General features: G+C 41.1%; 1 protein-coding gene across 1 annotated transcript in view; it reads left to right on the top strand.

Moving 5' to 3' along the window:
• dkk2 (dickkopf WNT signaling pathway inhibitor 2) overlaps positions 1–20,779 on the top strand; it is a 50,648-nt gene that overhangs the window by 11,661 nt on the left and 18,208 nt on the right. Inside the window, exon 2 of the mRNA XM_069925757.1 lies at positions 15,958–16,111. Within this exon, the coding sequence (XP_069781858.1) occupies positions 15,958–16,111 (154 nt within the window). The remainder of the gene's footprint in view (positions 1–15,957; positions 16,112–20,779) is intronic.

Raw genomic sequence — 20,779 nt, 5'->3', positions numbered from 1 at the left:
CATCCTATTCTCATCACTACTTTGTCTCTCTGTTCTAATGAAAAAATTCCTCAGGTTTCAGGTACTTCTTTATGTATCCTCATCCCTGTAAATGTGTGTTGTGTAGCATTTGTATTATGTGTGACCATGGTTGGTGACTGAGGGGTTAAAGTTAATACCATTGTATCTACAAAACAATCCTGAAATTGTGCACCAGTCTGGTTCCTTGATTCAAATCTCACTTTGATGTTATTTGCTGATAAATAATGATGATAATGAATTTATTGTCATACAGATAAGATACAGACAATGCACATATGCTCCAAAATTCTAGTTTGCTGCAGCTAAGCAGATACTTACATAAAAATAATCTACAGTAGTATATATCAAATTATGAAAAGAGCTATGAAATTTATAAGATAGAGAGATAATAAATATTCACAGTTACAATTAGTGTAAGAAAAATGCTCAGTGAATGAAATAGTGCAATAGTACAGTGAAACAGGAACATTTGCAGTTTAAATAAAGCTGAAAGCATGTGTCACAAGATGATGGCAGAGGCATGTCGCCAGGAAGGACACGTGGCAGTAGAATTGAGTCTGGGTGAGTACGTTGTTATAGAGAAGAGAGCAGCAGTGCAGATGGGGAGCAGTGAGAGTCTGTCACAGAACTCCCTTTGAATAAAGAAGGCACAAATGGGGAGCAGTGAGAGGTCAGACAGGGTTTAAAAAAATAATTTTAGATATACAGCATGGTAACAGACCATTCAGCCAGCATGGTAACAGACCATTTCAGCTCATGACTCCGTGCCGCCCAGTTTACACCCAATCAACCTATACCCTCGGTACGTTTTGAACAGTGGGAGGAAACCGAAGCCCCTGGGGAAAACCCACACAGACACAGGGAGAAGCTACCAACTCCTTACAGTCGGCATTGTATTCAAACCCTGGTCCCCATCACTGGTGCTGTAAAGTTGTTGCGCTAACTGCTACACTAACCATGCCACCCCTAACAAATATTTGACAATTCAGAGTTATTGGCATTATAGTCTGCTCTGAATTATTAGCTGTCTATGTTACATGCAAACTTTATAGCAGGTGAATGATTTTTAAATAACAAAAATGTTGCAATTTTTTGTGTAGTTTTAGGATGTACCATTTGTTATAAATTGCGAAAGGCTTTTGTGAATTATGCAAGGTGATTTCTTCCTTCCCCTAGTTATACAAGAGGGAGGAATGAGAGTGAGAGAATATCACCATGGAAAAGTAGTACAAATTAGTCAAACTGGGAGAGTTACAGACAAATCAGACTCTTGAACAAGCCTTGCAGCAGTAAAATAATGTTGTCTTTGTGCTGTATTGACAAATCCCTCACCTCAACCCTGAAACTCCTCTTCTGGGCTGTATTTTTAATTGCAGTGCTATGTATAGGTTGACTAGATGGATAGCTTTCTCATTGTACTTTGGTGCATATGACAATAAACTTGAACGAATAGATGAAGCAAAATATCAGGGAGTGAGTTGGAGAGTAAACAGGAGTGGGAATGATAAGGGAATGTCTGGGAAATCCACAGACAGGAAAGGTTTTGATAGTCCAATATATCTCATAAATGAAATATTTGTTTTACATTGTGTATAAAAACAATGAGACAACAAAGAGACAGTAAGATAGCAAAACAAATGAGATTAAAGGCAATGCTTCAAAAACCGTGAATGATACGATGTTATGACGGAGGTTTAAACATTTAAAAGTTCCAAACTTTCAAAGCTGTATGGAGCAGAGTGGGTGTAAAGGTAGGGGTTGTTTAACTGCCAGGATACTATCTGTGATACTATTCACTTCATTTAGAGGTGGAAAGCAGCATGTCCATGAGGGCTGGGATTCCCTGTAGCATCGCTGTTCCACCATTCTATACCGCTTCGAACCACCCCCGCACGATGCAATCTCAAAGTTGCAGATTAAAATCACTTCTGGGGGTTGATGGGCTTCATCTCTTGTTCATCAATAATAACCTTTCTCCCCTATATCTGTACAGGAATAGACTTGTAACTGGCTGGGGTTTACTATGCAGGTGCATGTAATGCACCTGGCTCTCCTCATGGGTTCCAAATGCATTACTTTTCAGTGTGGAAGAACCTAAATACTGGATTTTACCATTGTCATCTTCTCACGTTGCATAAAATTTCTGAAGGAAATCCTATTTCCCTTCTCTCATGAAGGTGCAATTCTTAGGTGCGCCTCACCCAATGACCTCTATGTAAGCTTGAGACTCTTAGACTTCCTGAGGCATCACTGCCACTCTCATTCTCATCTGACCTCCAATTGCTGAGATGAACATTTTTAAGAGCAGGGCTGATTTACTTTTTTTTGTATAAGGAGCTGTCAATTGTTGGATTTCCTCTTTCTGGCTTAGGTGAGATAGGTTAAGGGACTGCAGGCTGGAAACTGAAGATAATATTTGCTGTTAATGCTATGGCCATTTCACACTGAAAGCCATGTTTTCAACAATGGGAGGAGTCATGATGTTTCATACTCAAGCATTTATATCAAACTGAAGCAACTTATTGCCCAACAATACTTGCCACAAATGAATTATATTCAGCATTGTGCAGGGAAGAAACTCTTACCTTCAGATTTGAGCTCCTGCCTCAACATTACAGAGTGAATTCAGCAAATATCTCCACAAGAAGCTGCAACGGACAAAATGCATCTTCCCTGGTGTCTTCCAGTTAAGTGGGTATGCTTTCACACCCTCACTCCTACCACAACCTAGTGGGGATCTGGGCGTTGCTGGCAAGGCCAATGTTTATTGTCTTTCCTAATCGTCTTTCAGAAGGTGGTGATGAGCCAGCTTCTTGAACTATCGCTATCTTTGTGGTGAAGGTAAACCCATGACGCTGCTGGGAAGGAGGCTACTGGATTTAGACCGTGGTGTATTTCCAGCTGAGGATGGCGTAAAACTTGGAGGGGAGGCTGTAGGCTGTAGGTCCCACATGCCCGCCCCTCTTATTCTTCGTGCTAGTGGAGATGGCGGATTTGAGGAGCTCATGGGGGAATCAGGGTGAGTATCTGGAGTTCATTTTGTACACATTGTATCTGCTGTGCATTTCCAGAGAAGAGAATGAATGCTTAAAGTGATTGGGCATCCTACCAATTAAGTGGACTGCTTTGCCCTGGGTGGTGTTGAGTTTCTTGAGAGTTGCTGGAACTTCATCCATTCAGATTAATAGCAAATATTCCATTATACTCCTCATTTGACTTGTAGATGGTAGAAAGGTCTTGGGGAATCAGCAGACGTAACTCCTTGCAGAATAAGCCTGTCTTCTAGCCACAGTATTTAGGGATAGTCCTTTTGAGTTTCTGGTCAATGGTGACCACAGAAAATTGGGTTCTTACCAGATTTAATACTGTTACAAGTCAAAGACAGTTTAGAGTCTCTACTGTTGAAATGCTAATTTTATGGCATTTTTGTGGTGTAAATGTTTCTTTCCACTTATCAGCTCATGTCTGAATGCTGTCAGATCTTGTTACATGGGGTGCATCAGTCGCCTACTCTAAATCAGGATGTCTGGACACAGATTGGGGGCATTGCTTCATTCTACTGCAACAGCAAGCACTTTCCAGAGCCAACCACTTCAATTGCCACACTGACGTGTCTGTCTATGACCTAATGTACAGTCAAGTTGAGGTCACTCATAAGTTGGTGGAATAATAGCTTATATCCTGTCTCAGCAGTCCCAACCAAACAGCATCAATATTGTTAACTCCCTCCCCAGACTCTCTTCCCCTTTCTCTCTGTCTCACTTCATCCAGCTCCCCAGCCCCTTCTATCCTTTTCCTGAGCTATCTTTCTCTAGCTCTCTGTCCCCTTCCCCATCACCTCACCATTCCTTCTTCTGTTCCCTATATCCATCTTTCACCTGCCAGCCTGTGCTCCTCCTTGCTACACTCTTTCCCTCATTCCCCCCCCCCCATCTTATTCAAGAAAGTGCCTGATATTTGGAGTTCAAGTTCAAATTCAAGTTTATTATCATCCAATTGCACAAGTACAACCTGACAAAACAGGGTTCTCTGGTCTTTGGTGCAAAACATGCAGACACACATGCAGACATTATACACATTTAAACAATGCATATGCAGGCAAATATATATATGCAAAGATAAATTAATATTGCCTCTTAAATATTAGAGTCTCAGTTGGTTAGTGTGAGCAGTTCCTTTGGTCATTCAGCATTCTTACTGCCTGCGGTAAGAAACTGTTTCTCAGCCTAATGGTTTTGGCTCTGATACTCCTGCATTTCTTTCCCACAGGGGTCAATGATTTTGTGTGCCCTCTTCAGACAATAATTCCAGTAGATCACATCTATTGGGGGGGGGGGGGGTGGGCAGGAGATAGGAGATTCCAGTGATCCTCTCTGCCACTCATGGTCATGTGGATTGACCTCCGATTCAATTTTTGGCAGCAACTGGACCACCTTGCAATGCAGCCAACCAGGATGATCTTGATAGAGCTCCTGTAGAAGAATGATATGATGGGGGCTGGTAGTCTTGCCCACTTCAGTCTTCTCAGGAAGTGCAGTCGCTGTTGTGCCTTCCTAACAAGTGAGGAGATGTTGTGTTTCCTGGATAGGTTACTAGTTAAGTGGACTCCACTTTCTCCACTACTGAATTATTAAATATGTAGCTGAGGGTAGTCGTTTATGGTTCTCCTGAAGTTCATGCTCATCCACGAAGGGTTCAGGCCTGAAATGTCGACTGTCTTTTGGTTTCCCTGAAGCTTTGTGACTTGCAGAGTTTCTCCAGCACTTAACTACCACGGTAACATTTTCTCTTTAATCACCATTATCTTCAGTTTTACAGGGATACTTTGAATGTTACCTTGATGTCAAGTGCAGTCACTCACCTTGTCTCTCAAATCCAATATTTCACTCTGAGGCTTATTCCTCTTGCCTTCCAGTCAATTACCGAGAGAAACAACACCTTATTGTAGTTACCCATGTGGCATGAAGAAAAGAAATAATTTGAACATCTATTACAACATCAACAAATTGCCAATATATAAATTCTGACCTTAGAAAAAAATGTCTCAAGGCAAAGGCCTAAACATAATGGGATAATCTTAATTTATTTAATTTAATGATTGAGTTACAGGCCTTTCCAGCCTTCAAGCTGTGCCACTCATGTGACTAATTAGACCTGTACATCTTTGGAACATAGAAGCATGTGCTGGAAGCCAACACGGCAGATTTGAATAGCATCAGATTTGAACCTTGTTGCTCCCACTGTGTAATAGTATAAGTTAAAGAAGGAATATGGGAAATTGTTTTCATTTTGGTAAAGGGAAACTATTTAAGGGAGTCTTAAATAGTTGTGAAAAATAATAAGGTGGAAAGGTTTGAGGTGAAAGTTTCAGTTGAACAGATGAAAGCATGCAAGAGAAAAAGTTGAGACAGATGTGGACAGGAGACAGAAGAAGATTCTACTAATGAGCAAAAAAGTTGGAAACAAAATTTCATTCTTATGGGCATCCCATTGCAGAAAGGAAACATTGAACTTGGAGAGATTGCAAAGCAGATCCACCAGTTGATATCTGGACTCTCCAAGGTTGAGTCACAAGAAGAGATTACACAAACCATAGTTTTGAAATGGAATTCAATTAAATGTTGATTTGAACACAATTGTCAAGATATATTGCAGAATCAACTGAGTAGAAGAAAATACATTGTGTATTTGAGACTAGTATATTGGAGTAGAACATTAATTAAAAATTAGATGTATAGCTCTCATGACTGAAATCAGGAAACATTTCTCCACATAAAGTGTATTAGAAGTTTGGAACAGTGGTTGCTATTGAGAGTAAAAACACAATGATGGAGAAACTCAGGTGGTCAAACAGTGTCCTTTATGTAGCAAAGATAAAAAAAATACATACTGACGTTTTGGGCTTGAGCCCTTCATCAAGGTATGGTAAAATGTTGGCATGCGTCCGAACAAAAGAGTAGGGGGGTGTGGTTGCTACTTCAACCATGGTGCCTACAGATTTTCATGTTTACTTGTTGCTATTGAGGGATTTACTTGAGACTGATAGGTTTTTGAATATGTTTTGAATGATAAAGGGAAACAATGAATATGCAAAAGTCACAAATCTACATGAGCCCAGTGAATGGCCCAATGAGCTATAACTGATCATTTCTCGCTCTTGTAATTCAGGTTCATTGCTATAATTAATACTTTTGCTACATTACCTTTCTTGCAGAGTGGTGAACTCATAGAAGCAAAAAGATCATAAAGGCAGAAAGAAGCCCTATGGTTTACTGTGCAGAAAATCCTGTAGACCTCTCCATCTTGTGCCATACCCTACTCTTTTCCTTTATTCCTAGAATTTAATTTTTCCCATGACGGAGTGGCAGAGCCACAGAGCAGAGGAATGAGTGCATATCATCCATCAACCACCCAATTGCATTAGTCCCATGCTTTCCTTGTGAAAGCCACAATTGAGTGTTTCCACTAGTCTCACAGCATAAAGTCCCAGACCATGTTCACTTGCTGTATATAAAAAAAACTTTCTTTTACATCGCTCTCTGCTTTCTGTCTATCGTATTGAATCGATGTCTCAGATCTTGAACCATCCACTACCAGGCACAATCTCCCTGATCTAAACTGTTGGTCTTGTATACCACTGTCAAATTTCCTATCTAACTTCTTTGGTCCAAAAAGAACAATCCTGGCTACTCCACTTGCTAATTTCTGGCCCGTGGCAAATATCTCCTTGGCAAACAAATGGCTACCAGGAACTTAATGAACACATGTGATTTTATAATATTTATTTTGAGACACAAACATACATGTAAACTACACTTGCCTTTTCTTTCCTCTGCACTTTCTCCCTCTGCCTTCTGAAGATTCTGGTTTATGAGAAATGCCTAATGTCTCGTATCCTGTTTGATCAATCATTGTTTGTGCTTGAACCAGTTTGTAGCAGCAGAGCCAAAATTTGCCTTTGACTAATTTTTCCAGGTCTAAATATCCTAGCTGGTCAGTAGCCAATCACCTGGATCAAGAAAATCAACATATTTATTCTCTTCCTTCCCACATCCAACGATGCAGCAAGAATGCAACACTCCAGCTCAGATTTTTTAAAAATTAAACTCTGGAAAGGGAGACTAGTTCCTCCTTGGTTGTGAATCAGCAGGGGGGTTATAGATTTTATAGTCTGATGTGTTGGTATTGAAGCTCAGGATTGCCAAGCATTCAACATTGGCATGTTTGATTCTCTTATTTGTCAGTCCATATTTATTCAGCCGATCGAGTGTCTGTCACTCACGCTCCCTTATTAATTTTCACTGTAATCGATTCACTCGCAACCCATCCCACCTACATTCAGAGCAATTCACAGTGGCCAATTAGCCTACCTACCTGCCGATCATTGAAATGTTGGAGAAAACTGGAGATCCCAGAGGAAATTCTGGCAGTGACAGCGATACATGCCAACTCGAAAAACAAACAAAAAAATGGTGCTGGCCGAATACTGTAACAGCAGTGCTACCGCTGGGGTGGACCCGGGAGAATGGAGACACAGTGTCACTCCGAAGGGTTCCACTGCCTGTCCCAATAGCCAGTGGCTCTGTTATAAACAGCCTGTTAAAGGTGCCAGGAGTGTTTTTAAACTAAAATCGTGCAACCACTTGTCTGTGCCCAAGATGGCGGTACCTGTGCTCAACAGCAGCCACGAGGGCAGCAGACCAGCGCAGGGCATTAGAAATGGGGAGAACACTCCCATTGAGAAGGTGTGCAGGGCAAATGACCCATTAGGACACTAACCATGGCAGCGGACAAGCAAGGGGCTCAGTGGCTCGGGGGCCTCACAGGCTATGGAGGTCTTGTAGTTGGGGTTCTTGCACTTGCTGCTGGTTGCTGGATCTGGCTTATGGGAATCAGGCACCAAAACCAGGATTTGCTGAGGACAAGAAGGGCTCCCAATGGGCCTTGGGTGCTGAAGGTGTCCTGATTCTATCAGAGGTTTAGATCTGGAGCTCAGGTTGCTAAATGATATGAACTGGTATTAGTGTGGCTGGAGTTAAATTCACAGGCACTCAATGACTCTGAAGGGACTCTCTTGATTTTTAAAAACTTTGTACTGTAAAGGGCACCGGGCAACACTAATGATGACCCTTTGTCTGTTTTACGGCAGACAGAAAGCAATTTTGTGCGACACGGTTAGCGTAGCGGTTGGCACAATGCCTTTACAGAGCCAGCGATCAGGACATGGGTTCGCATCCTGTGCTATCTGTAAGGAGTTTATATGTTCTCCCGTGTCTGCATGGATTTTCCTCGGGGGCTCCGGTTTCCTCCTACTGTGGGGCTGTAGGTCAATTGGGTGTGAATTGGGCAGCATGGACTCCTGGGCTAAAATGGCCTGTTACCGTGCTGTATGTCTAAATTTAAAAAAAAATAATTAAATGTTCTGTGCTATTACACGTCTATCAAAAATTTTTGAGTGTTGCGTTTGGATGGCAGCAACTTCACCAGCTGTATTACTTTGTCGCTCACTCTGTATCTTCTTCTCCTCGAGTTTGTGGAGAAGAGGAGAGCAGCTACATTAGAATGGAGCAGCAGGAAAGAAATTCCTAAAATATAAGGTTCCAACTCCCTGAGGTTGGCAAGGGAGTAATTTGGCAGTGATGAGGATCTTGGTCCGACCAGTCTCTCAGCCACACTCAATGTGTGCCCAAGAGGGATTAATGAAATGACACGATGGGTTTCATAAAGTCGAGAAAGAAAGACATTATGTAATGCAAAAGAACAGCAATTCTTCTGAGCGACCTGCAGTATCTTTGAGCATAATTAGTATAAAACACTGTCCATGATCTGACATTGGTTATTTGAACATAATCAAAAAAGAGCATTATTTACAAGTAGAATAATTTACTCACAATGGGAACATTATCCCATTGAAATTAGTAATGTTATTGTGAATGGGAAGTTTTCTCTTGTGTAGATCGTGTTGTATCCCATCAAATGATTAGTAGGAGAACACAAACAGGAAAAGAAAACCTTTGAATAACAGTCTTTAGATATCTTTCTGCCAAAGCCACAGTGCAGAGTCTGATATTTCTGGTGCAGTCCTCTCTTAAGCTACAAATTCTTTGGATTGAGTGCAATAAAATACGGGCAAAAATTGTCAAGGCCACTCTGCTGCAGCAAGTCTTATTTAATACGTGTGGCATGTTGTGCAGAGCCAGGAACCCAATATTACAAATTTCCAGAGCTTATGAAAATTATAACTGGTCTTAATTATTTTACACATTTAATATCAGCATTGTTCTTATATTTTAACCTTTTTACTTGTACATAGTCTTCTTCATTATTTTGCTTTCCTTAAGAACCTGTGAACAGTGTTTTTCTTTCTTTTCGAAATTCTTTTTATCAAAATTTAGTTTCACTAAATTTAAAATGAAATAAAATTGGAATTAAATTTAACCAGCCTCAGTTACAATAGTCTGGAAATGCTGAATTGTTGCAATAACTTATTTAGTTCATTAAGATCCTTCAGGGAAGAACATTTGCTCTCCTCACTTGATCTGACCTAGAGATGACTTCAGATCTAACAATATGGCTGAATCATAACCACTTCCTCATTTCAAATTCAATCCATCAAAGATAGTAAATTCCAGTGATGTCTGCGTCCCAATAGTGAATAAATATTATACTTGTAAAACTCCCTTGCTTGTGCTGGGGAAATGTATTTCTACTTGAAATGGTAGGCAGGGGTCCCATAAGAATATGAGAGTGAGAAACAGAATATACATCCCTATGGATCAGTTCTGCCATTAAATAAGACCAAGGCTTCAACTAATTTTCTTGCTTGGACCACATTACTCTTGATTTTCCTGTGATCCTTAATAAATTTAACAACTCCACTACCTCATGAGGCAGAGAATTCCAAATATTCATAACCCTCTGATAGAAGGAACTTTTCCTTTAAGTCTGTAAAGGCTAACCTTTTGTCCTAGTTCTAAGGTTCCCCACCAGAGGAGACATCGTCACTTGGGATCATTTTCAATAATGTTTCTTTTAAACACCTGAGCATAATATGCACCATCTACTTAATCATTCCTTATAAACGCACCCCTTCGTATCGGGAACCAATTGAGTGGACTTCACTGTACTGGCAGGCTCGGTGTCATGGGGGGCATTTTTGGGCCAAGCCTACACCCCCAAAATGAGTTGTTATGCCCCCCCCCACAACCACCCACAGCGCTAGCATCCCAGGGATTTATAACAGAGAAGGGTCTCTTCATTTGAAATATGCTAAAGGATGACAGATTTTACAAGATAAACATTCGCACCTCAATCAGCAGATAAATAATGTCTGTTACCAGGCGACCTGATTTAATTTCATGATTGATCATGGATTGTGAAGTTAAATCCTACACTAACACATATCTAAATGAAGTGCACCCGATAGATGATCTGTGGAAATCGTTCTTGTGTACATTAAATGCGTTCACGCACTAACAACAAAAAAAAACACAATATGTTTTGTTTAAAGCAGGGCACCGATGCAATGCTTTGGAAATTGTTATAGTACTCCCATACTATATTTCCCCATGGCGGCTCCCTCTCACACAATGACAACCTTCTCATCTGATCAATCTGCAGGGGTCAGATCCTGGCATCGAGGCTCCCAGTCCCAATTCTCACAACATGCATACACTCTGAAAACAAAACCTTGTTGCGTTTTGTGAGAAAAGAGCGCCTTGATTGACAGTGCTGTAGACTTATGTGGTCCACTTTAATGTGCTAGGAGCCAATATCTCCCCAACCCCTTCCCCCACTGGAATTACAGTGGATGAAAAGACAAACGAGATATCACAGGAAGCTGTCAGGAGCAAGAGAGAAACAGTAAGAAGACCAGTCTTGCGGGAGCGTCCAAGTCTTCTTGCGCAGTCTGTCTACAGACTGAAACACTGGAGGGAGGGGGAAGTGTGATTGTGCAGCGGACGGAGGAAGTCCATGGCAGGTATGGCATTCACTTCCACCCCCCTCACCATGCAAGTTCTTGAACAGCAATTTGTGCCCCCCCACCTCAGTTACCTTAACGCACCCCACCCTACCGATTAGATTTCTTCTGACGTCAGCTCTGCTGTACTGCCTCCAAGGCAAGTATACCCTTATTACATAAAGCTGCACAGGAGTGATCTCATCAAATTCTTGTGCATTCATAATGACACTTCTCTAATTTTGTGTTCCATTGGTCTTCAAAACCTACATCTTAATTACTTCTTGTATCTGCCAACTTTATGTGACGTTGTTTTCTCTGAACAGACCATTCAACACACACCACTTAAATAACACATTGATTTTATCCACTCTCTTTACCTGTTTATATCTCTTAAAATCTCTTTTGCTAAAAATTTGGAAAGAGTGTGATGTTATTCAACTAACGTTTACATAAAGTATATTCTGTAGATTCTAATAGCAACCATTCCTGATTGAAATAGTGGCATTTCAAGCCATGATCAATGTTTTTTTTCACCCAGCTACAGATGGCACGCTCAGTGATGTTGATCAAAGTGCAATTCATGCATCAACCCCTTGCACCCATCCTGAGCATGGATCACCTAATGCTCTTTCCAAACTCTTAGCAATGGAATGTGGATTAAAAGGTATTCAACATTTAATTATAAAATAGGCTTTGTTTTTGGTCTGAGCACATAAAGTAGGGTAGGCTATGATGATTGGTCGGTGGGGTATTCTTTTTCAACGTTCAATTTTTCCACTTACAATGGGCTTATCGGTATGCTACCCCATAATAAGTAGAAATGTGCAGAAAGAGTAGAAACTCAATCCCTGATTTAACTAGTATGAGACTGCTAAATCTTCTGCTCAGAGAGAGGTCACAATTCAACTTATTCTTTGGGGTGAAAGCGATGTTAACATCATTTGTACGGTTGATCTCAACAAATTTTCCAGTCATTTTGTGGCAATGCTGATTCAGGGTACCATATCCAATTTGGTACCCTTATGTCTACCTTTTAGTTCCCCAGTTTTCTTTCCTTTGTCAATAATTTGAAAGAATACCCATCTCGATAATAATAACGGCTCTCACACACTGCAGAATTAGTTTGGATTATGTGCTCAAGTCTCCAGCACAGGCCGTGACTCCACAACCTCTCAACTCAGAAGCAGAGGCGCTACAACAGAGCTAAGATCCACATTACCGACTGTAAATGGATAGAATTACTCCCTGCAGCATTGTAGTTACACTGTCCCAAACTTAATCAAAAGGTATAATGGATTCTTGCTCTGGATCTCCAGGGGATTTACTGTACAGCCTCTTTATAAAGAATTACAGATACATGGCAATGATTAAAAATTATAATCTAATCATTGCACTATGAAGTGAGAATGAAATTGATCTATGATTGCTCTTTCAATCCTTCAACTAGATCGTAATATTATGGTCATTAATCATTTTTTATACCTTATGCTGACTGATCTCCAATACCATTGCTTTGGGGCAGCCTGAGATTTGGACATGGTGAATAAAATAGAGATATGTTTAATCTGATATCTCCTTCAGATCGAGATACGAGAGACTGCAGATGCTAGAAGCAGGAGCAGAAAACAAACTGCTGGAGGAACCCACTCGGTTTCTGCTCTGATTCAGGGTCTTAACTCAAAACATCAGCCATCCTTTTGCTTTCACAGGTGCTGATGGAAGTTGCCGTCCGAGCCATTTATCATCCCTGACTTGGAAATACATTGCTGTTCCTTCACCGCCACCAGGTCAAAATCCTGGAACTCCTTTACAAACATTGTAATGTGTAAATCCACACCTCAAGGATCGCAGTGGTTTTAGAATGCAGCTCACCATCAGCTTTTCAAAAGGAATTAGAGTGGGCAATTAAATCTTGTCTCTGTCTGCAATGCCCACGTCCCTTGAATAAATTGTAAAAAATACCGTTTGGCAGCTCATCTCCTCCATCATTTTTTTTACTTGCTTGTTGCCCACTGAGAGATCTAATCAGCAATAAGCTAAGACCAACTTTGAGAATCATAGGCTCGAAATCACTGGCTACTCCCAAACCCATTCACATTTACCAACATCTGGGGAAGAAGTCCATGCAAATCTAAAGTCAATGGATTCATAAGTTAGAAATAAACTCAGATGATGCTGGAAATCCTCAGCAGATCAGATTGTATTTGTGGAAAGAGAAACAGAGATATTTCAAGTAAAAAAAAACCTTTGCTAGACTTTGAAAAAATAAGAAAATAAGTTAGTTTTAAGTTACAGAGGATGGATAAGACAGAGGGAATATTCTCAGTTAACAAATGTAGGGTTGTGCTGTTCTGGAAAACTCTGGACTAGTGGTAATTGCCCAAAAGCAAATGGTAACTGTTTTGGTATTCACAGAGCAACATAATTGGTCTTGGTATTATTTTAGCAGATTTATAAAGAATGTTAAATTCTTGAAAGAAAACATAATTCTTCACCCATTGCAATTAACATTGCAATTAACATCATTCATTCATTTTAAATTTACTATTTTAATCACATTTGATATGCTAATAGAAAATAGAAATAATTTAATCAATTCAACAAAAGTCATTTAATAAGATTGGCTAAGATCCAAGACCACACAACCAGGTAAAATATCCGAGCTTATGATATTTATTTTGTCAGAAAGACGAAAACTAGTGCATTGTAGTTAACACCTCAAATTCAAAATATTTTCTGTATTTCTCCAATGTTCAGATATATATTTTGAAAATGTAGAATGAATAATTGGCTTACTTTAAAATGCCTCGCTAATTGATGTCTCCAATTTCAAGTGGATTCGTGTGATTTTTCGAAGTTAGATTAAATGTTGAGGAATAATATTTGGACCAGGGACTACAAGAGATTCCTTTTGAAATCATACATTTATATTATATTTCTGTTATAAATTTGCATACTTGGATTTATTATGAACTGTTTGAATTTAGACAAACAGATGATCTGATGTAATTTCTGTTTGAGCAAGCGATGGCTATGAAATTTTCCGACAGTGATGACAATTCCAAAATACTTCATTGCTTTTGAACTGCCCTGCCATGTGATCCTGAAGTCATTGAAGACTGCATCTCAATACAAATCATTCCCAGTATTTTATAACCATGTGACCTTGTAATTACACCCTCCCAGCAGTGATGGCATTGCAGAGCTATCACTGGAATCAGAAATAAATTCATCATAAAGTTTGAATGGGAAAGTATTTAGTTAGTTTCATGCTTGTTTATAATAATAGCTGTGCTTCTGAATTCTTTCACTGTTAAAGGACAATGCGAGGAACCCGTTTTTGTTTCCCAGCGGACAGAAAAGAGAATGCCATTGCCAAAAACATTTAATCACCCAGCACCCCCTCCCAAATGCTGAGGATGATGCTTCGTGGGACGGTGGCTCAGTGGATTTTGGCATAAGGTCATTTAGACAGGGAGTTGGATAGGACAGGATTAGAGGGATACAGGGCGATGCAGACAGATAGAACTAGCTTAGATAGACAACTTAGTCAAGATTCCACATGCCTTTATTATCATGTAATAGCACAAAACATGTAATATTACACAAAATTGCCTGCTGCTTGCCATAAAGCAGACAAAGAATCGCCATAAGTGTCGCCCAGTGCCTCTTACAGTACGAGAGAAAGAGAAGAAAAAGGGAGTACTTGGAGAGTCACTGAGTATCTGTGGATTCACCTCCAACACTCTTGCAGCCTCTGCAATAATTCAGACTCCTGTTCTATATATTGGCAACCCAAGCTCCAGATCCAAACCTCCAACACAATCAGGAACCCTTCTGCCCCTGAGACCATTTGGGAACCCTTCTTGCCTTCAGCATCCACTTGAATCCCGATTCCAATACCTGGTTCCCATGAGCTAGTCTCCAGCAGCCTACAGTCATGTAAGTCTCCTGACCATGTCCCCCGCAGCCTGTGTGGGTCCCTCTATCATTGAGCTCCTTGCTGATCCTCTGTAATGGTTACCATCCTGTGGAGTTGTCTCCTCTGCCTCTCCTTCTCCATGGGGGGGGGGGTGTCCTCCACTGGTCTGCTGCTCCCTGAAGGCTGCAAACCCTCATGCTGCCATCTTGGACCCAGATCCATGGATCCAGGATTTTAGTTGAAAAACACTGTCGGCTCCTCTAACAGGACATTTAATGGCTCCACGGAGCCGCCGAAGATAGGACTGGTCATTTCAACCCTTTAAAGCAGTGCTATGTCTTCACTCCCGCTCTCCTCCATCCACACCAATGGAAGTGCTGCCATTACAGCAGGTCTGACAGCGGCACCATTTTTTTAGTCAGCATGGACTAATTGGGCCAAAGGGCCTGGTTCCATGATGTGTAACATTGACACTGATACTTACGTTTTACTGACTCAGCCCGCAGACGAGAAATGTTGTCTGTGTAGTTTTAATAACTATATTGTTATCTTTCTAGTGTCACCACACTTGCAGCACTTTTCCATGAGCCTCCCATCTGTGATGCTGCTGTGGTAATTATCTTCCTGTTTTATCCAGTATCTCATACATAACTTGGTAAATAGTGAAGCAAAATCTGTGACGGTTACTATGGGGTGAAGGGACCTTGTATGAGGAGACATAACTCTGTGAATAAGATAAGAAGAGGATATCTGTGTGAAAATAATTTCAGACAAAGCCATCTTTCACAGGCACTCAATAACATGAGGTAATTTGCTGAGTGCAGCCACTCTTTACAACCAACAACACATCAAAACCTGATATTCCTCCCTCCAGGGTAAAATGCCCAGAGCATATTCAACAGTCTTTGCCCCCCCACCCCTCAACCACGCTTTTCCTCCACTCAATGCGCCCCCCCCCCCCCCCACTCCAGACCTATTTGCAGTGTTTGCTACACACCCTGTCTCAGAATAATTCATTATTTACATAATGATTTTATTTTGAATTCTACAGAAACAGGCATGTAGCAGCGATAAAGAGTGTGCCCTGAGTGGCTACTGTCATCATTCACACCACCAAGGGTATCCGACCTGCCTGTCCTGCAGACGGAGGAAGAAGCGATGCCACAGAGACGCCATGTGTTGCCCTGGGAATTACTGCAGTAATGGTATGTAGACGTCGATTTCACTGCTTTGTGGGTCTGAGTATTGAAATTCTGACAATACAGAATAGTAGAAGACCCCTCTGGGCCATGAAACCTGTACCGCCCAATTACACCCAATTAACCTACCAAACCTGTATGTTTTTGGAGGGAACCCAGATCACTGGCGCTGCAATAGCATTGCACTAACCATTACGTTTACCGTCACTCTCAAAATAATTGGCAGAAAGAAAGAAGCTGGCCAAAGGCATGGGATTTGGAATAGAACAGAGCAGTGTAAAATAGGCAGTCCATATCTTCAGTGGGCATTGTTGGTGCTGCACTGAAGCAACATGCACTGGTAGAGGTGATGAAATGATGCATTGCTGCATTGTTAGAGGTTCTGTACTGAAGAAGCGCTGCAGAGTTATAAGTGCTCACTGAGGGAGCACAGTACCATTTAAGGTGCTGCACTGGTGGAGGTGCTGCATTATTAGAGTAGCTGTACTAAGGTAGCCCTGTACTATTGGAAGTGCTGCACTGAGGCAGCCCTTCAGTGTTTGAGGAGCTGTGCTGGTGGAGGTACTGCAGTGAAGGAGATGCTATATTGGTTGAGGTGCTGCTGTGGTGGTGCTCCAATGGTTGAGGTGCTGCACTGGTGGAGGTGCTGCAGTGGTAGAGGTGGTGCACTAAGGTAACCCTATGCTGTTGAAGGTGCTGAACAGAGGCAGCCCTGCAGGGTTTGTGGTGCTGCACTGAAGGAGATGCTGTGGATTCAGCCATGGAACAATTTTCCTTATCAACATATATCTCAACACAAGTTTTTTTTTAATCCCTACCAATAAAGTGGTCATTCTGCCTGCTGTGCAGGAAAAAAAAAGAATCTCAGGGTTGTACATGATATCAATAAATCTATGATAAATCTGAAATCTGAATCTGACTGGGAGGAGTAGTGATGAGACAGTCCTATGGATCTCCAAGAACCTTTATTTAACTTTCATTTATACCAGGTTACTGCTAGATTCAGATCACTGCAGTTTCAGTGTTCAGACTTCAAATGCCAGTCACGTCACATTCACACATTCAATAAGCCTTTTGGTGCGTTATACAATTATGTAATCACCTCTGCAGTATCTGAATGAATATGGGAACTGAAGAGATTCCAACACTGCTCATGACTAGGATGTTACCCCATTAGTATAAGCCTTATTGTACTTTGCGAGCTTTTAATGTACATTCTGATTAAGTTTTGTCATCCAATAACATTAAATTCAGGCCAACCCAAATAACTGGCTTTGTGCGATGTCATGCTTTTATGTGGTGAGACAAAGCAAGCCCCATCTAAAAAAACATTCAGAAACATTATCAAACAATTCAAATACAATTAAACAAAAAAAAGATTGAAAGATTATTAAATATCTAACAACAATATTAATCTTTAAACAAGAATATTATTGAAAAATAGATTATTAACAGAAACTAAATTCTTAAGCAAAACATTGAATTATTAACAAAAATATACATTCTTTATAATATTGAAATATTAAAAAACATTCAGAAGTTGTTATTTAGGAGCATTTTTAAGTATTTAACTCATAAAAGGTCATATTACCTTATCTTGCCTTATCATTGCTGTTCACCTTGCCACTGATCTTCTCCACTCAAGTCAATAGGTGGTCATTCCTTCACCAGGTAGAACCTGATCTATCTACTGGAGAACTCCAGCAGGTTTATCATCTGTGTAGGCTCCATGAGGAGGCTAAGGAGAGTCACAGGTGGGAAATCATAGTCAGGGCTTGCCTAGTGGGCTTGGAATTTTCATGCTTGAGATAGTGTCCCAGAATTTCTGTCGCAAAACTGTGGGGTTGGGGCATGGGGTGAAGAATCTGTCTTGGGGGAACAAATGCCAATGTGGACTTATTGGCACTTTTCCACAACTTCAAGTCAAGACAAATCGAGTTAAGTTTATTGCCATCTGATTATAAAAGTACAACCCTACAAAACAATGTCTCTGGACCTCGGTGCAAAACATGCAGACACACAACCAGACATAACACACATACAGAGAAATAATACATATGCAGGATATGTATTTTATTGATAAAAATAATAAATAAATATTGTTTTATACAAATGAGAGTCTCAGATCATTAGTGTGAGCAGTTCCTTTGGTCGTTCAGCATTCTCACTGCCTGTAGGAAGAAGTTGTTCCTCAGTCTGGTGGTGCTGGCTCTGATACTCCTGTATCTCTTTCCCCAGTGGGAGCAGCTGATGGGTCCTTAATGATTTTGTGTGCTCTCTTCAGCCAATGATCCCAGTTGATCACATTGATGGTAGGGAGCAAGACGCCAGTGATCCTCTCTGCCACTACTATTGTCCTGTGGATTGACCTCCGATCCATTTCTCTGCAGCAACTGTACCGCACTGTGCTCCATCTGGTCAGGATGCACTCGATAGAGCTCCTATAGAAGGATGACATAATAGTGGCCGGTAGCCTTGTCCACTTCAGTCTTCTCAGGAAGTGCAGTCGGTGTTGCACCTTCCTGACAAGTTGAGCGTCCACAAAAGGTCACTAGTAAAGTGAACTCCAAGGAACTTGCTGCTCTCCACTCTCTCTAAAACAGAGTTTTTGATGTGTAGCGAAGGGTGATCATTCTTGGTCCACCTAAAGACAACGATCATTTTCTTCATCTTGTCCATGTTGAGACTTAAGTTGTTAACTCAGCCATTTCACGAGATTTTCCACCTCTTCTTTGTAGTGTGACACATTGTTGTTGCTGATGAGGCCACCTATTGCAAACTTGATGACAGTGTTAAAGCTAGATTGGGCGATATAGTCATGGGTCAGTAGAGTGAAAAGGAGCAGACTGAACACACAGCCCTGAGGTGCCCCAGTGCTCAGTGAGATGGTGCAAGGTATTCTGCTACCGACCCAGACAGACTGTGGTATTTCCATTAGGAAGTCTAGGATCCAGAGAGGGGTATTGAGTCCCAGTGAGGAAGAACATAAAGCTCTTCTGGTCAACAGCAAATATTAGGCTGGACGTGAAGCATAAGAAGAATGCAGTGCAGTCTCATAACATTTGAATGCAATAGAAGATAAGTCTGTGGAAGTTCATTCTAGGTCTTTTGCAATCGGTTGGAGGCTGCTGATGGCATCCTGTTGCTGAAGCAGAATGATATATGCTTCTCTTCTCCATTGCAGGTTTAACATAAATAAATGTATTCCATTAGAAAAAGTAACATATAGTTTAAGAAATAATATTGAAATATTCGAACAAATATGGGAGCCTTACATTAAATACAATAGCGAAAACCTACCAGGGACAAACATTACCTAAGTTGATGGAAGGAGAAGGAAAGAAAAGAATGGACTCAGTAGAATTTCTGGTGTATTTTTGTTGAATGACAACATTGTCTGACTGGTTTAATGCAACCTAGATTGTATACCTAAAATGGATGAGAGGGGGGGGTGGGGGGGTGGCTTGGGAGGAGGGAGGGGGGGGAGAAAAAGTCACTGTATATGTGTGAAAAAGAAAAAGTGTATATCATGGCTAATGTGATTTATGGTGTGAAAAATAAAAAATTAAAAAAATTTAAAAAAAGTAGCAAAGATAAAGATATATAACCAACATTTTGGGTTTGAGCCCTTCATCAAGGTAAGGTGGGATAGTACATGAGACTATGAACAGACGTGAACATGGGAGTGGGGCATGGAATTGAAGTGGTTGGCCTCTGGTAGATCCCTATCACTGATGTGGATTGAACAGTGAAGCGATCTCCTAATCTATGCCCAGTATCTCTGATGTAAAGAATGCCACAAAGTGAGCACCAAATGCAGTAGATAGCTCTCATGGATACACAAGTGAATTATTGCTTCACTTGAAGGACCAATTAGAGCCCTGAATGGTGGTGCCTCTTCCCTCACCACAGTCCGGGGCCCCAATCAATCCTTTCAAATGAAGCAACTCTTCACTTGTTCATCCAGGGGAGTTATCTACTGTATCTGGTGCTCCCTTTGAAGCCTTCTCGACATTAGAGAAACTGGGTATAGACTGGGGGATTGTTTCACTGAGCACCTTCATCCTCTCCACATCTGTGTCAGTGTCCAAACACTTCAAATTCCATGCTCCACTCCCATGCTCACATATCTGTCCATACCCTCTTGAACTTTCCCGCCAAGCCCACCCATAAAATGGACGACTAGCATTTTATTTTCTATCTGGGCACTCTCCAACAGATGGCATTATCATCAACTTCTCTGGTTTCTGCTAGCCTACTCTCTGTCCTCCCTCCCTTCCTTTTCCCTTTGTCTTCTTTTCTCTAACTCTCTACCCCCCCATTCCTCTCTATTCACAAAGCCATCTTTCCTCTCCCTATTTGCTGGTGTGCCCTCCCTCACCCATTTCGTTCAGGCACCTGGCAACATTTTTCATACCTTGTTTCAGGCTTCAGCCCTTCACCAAATTTTCTAAATTGTCCCACTGCATTTAGGCACCTACTGTTGTGCTAAGCTTCTGCATCAGAACTATACAGAAGTCCTGGGTGGAGAAATGACATAACATTTTAAAAAAACGTAAGACAGAGGAGCAGGAGTATGTGATCTGACCCATTGAGCCGGATCCACCATTCAATAAGAATTTGTCTGATTTGGCTGTGGATTCAACTCAACCTACCTGCCTTTCCTCTGTAACC

Source organism: Narcine bancroftii, chromosome 3 (genome assembly GCF_036971445.1).
Source record: "Narcine bancroftii isolate sNarBan1 chromosome 3, sNarBan1.hap1, whole genome shotgun sequence".
Lineage (NCBI taxonomy): Eukaryota > Metazoa > Chordata > Chondrichthyes > Torpediniformes > Narcinidae > Narcine > Narcine bancroftii.
Note: the sequence above shows the minus strand (reverse complement) of the source record. Positions and strands in the feature narration are given on the sequence as shown.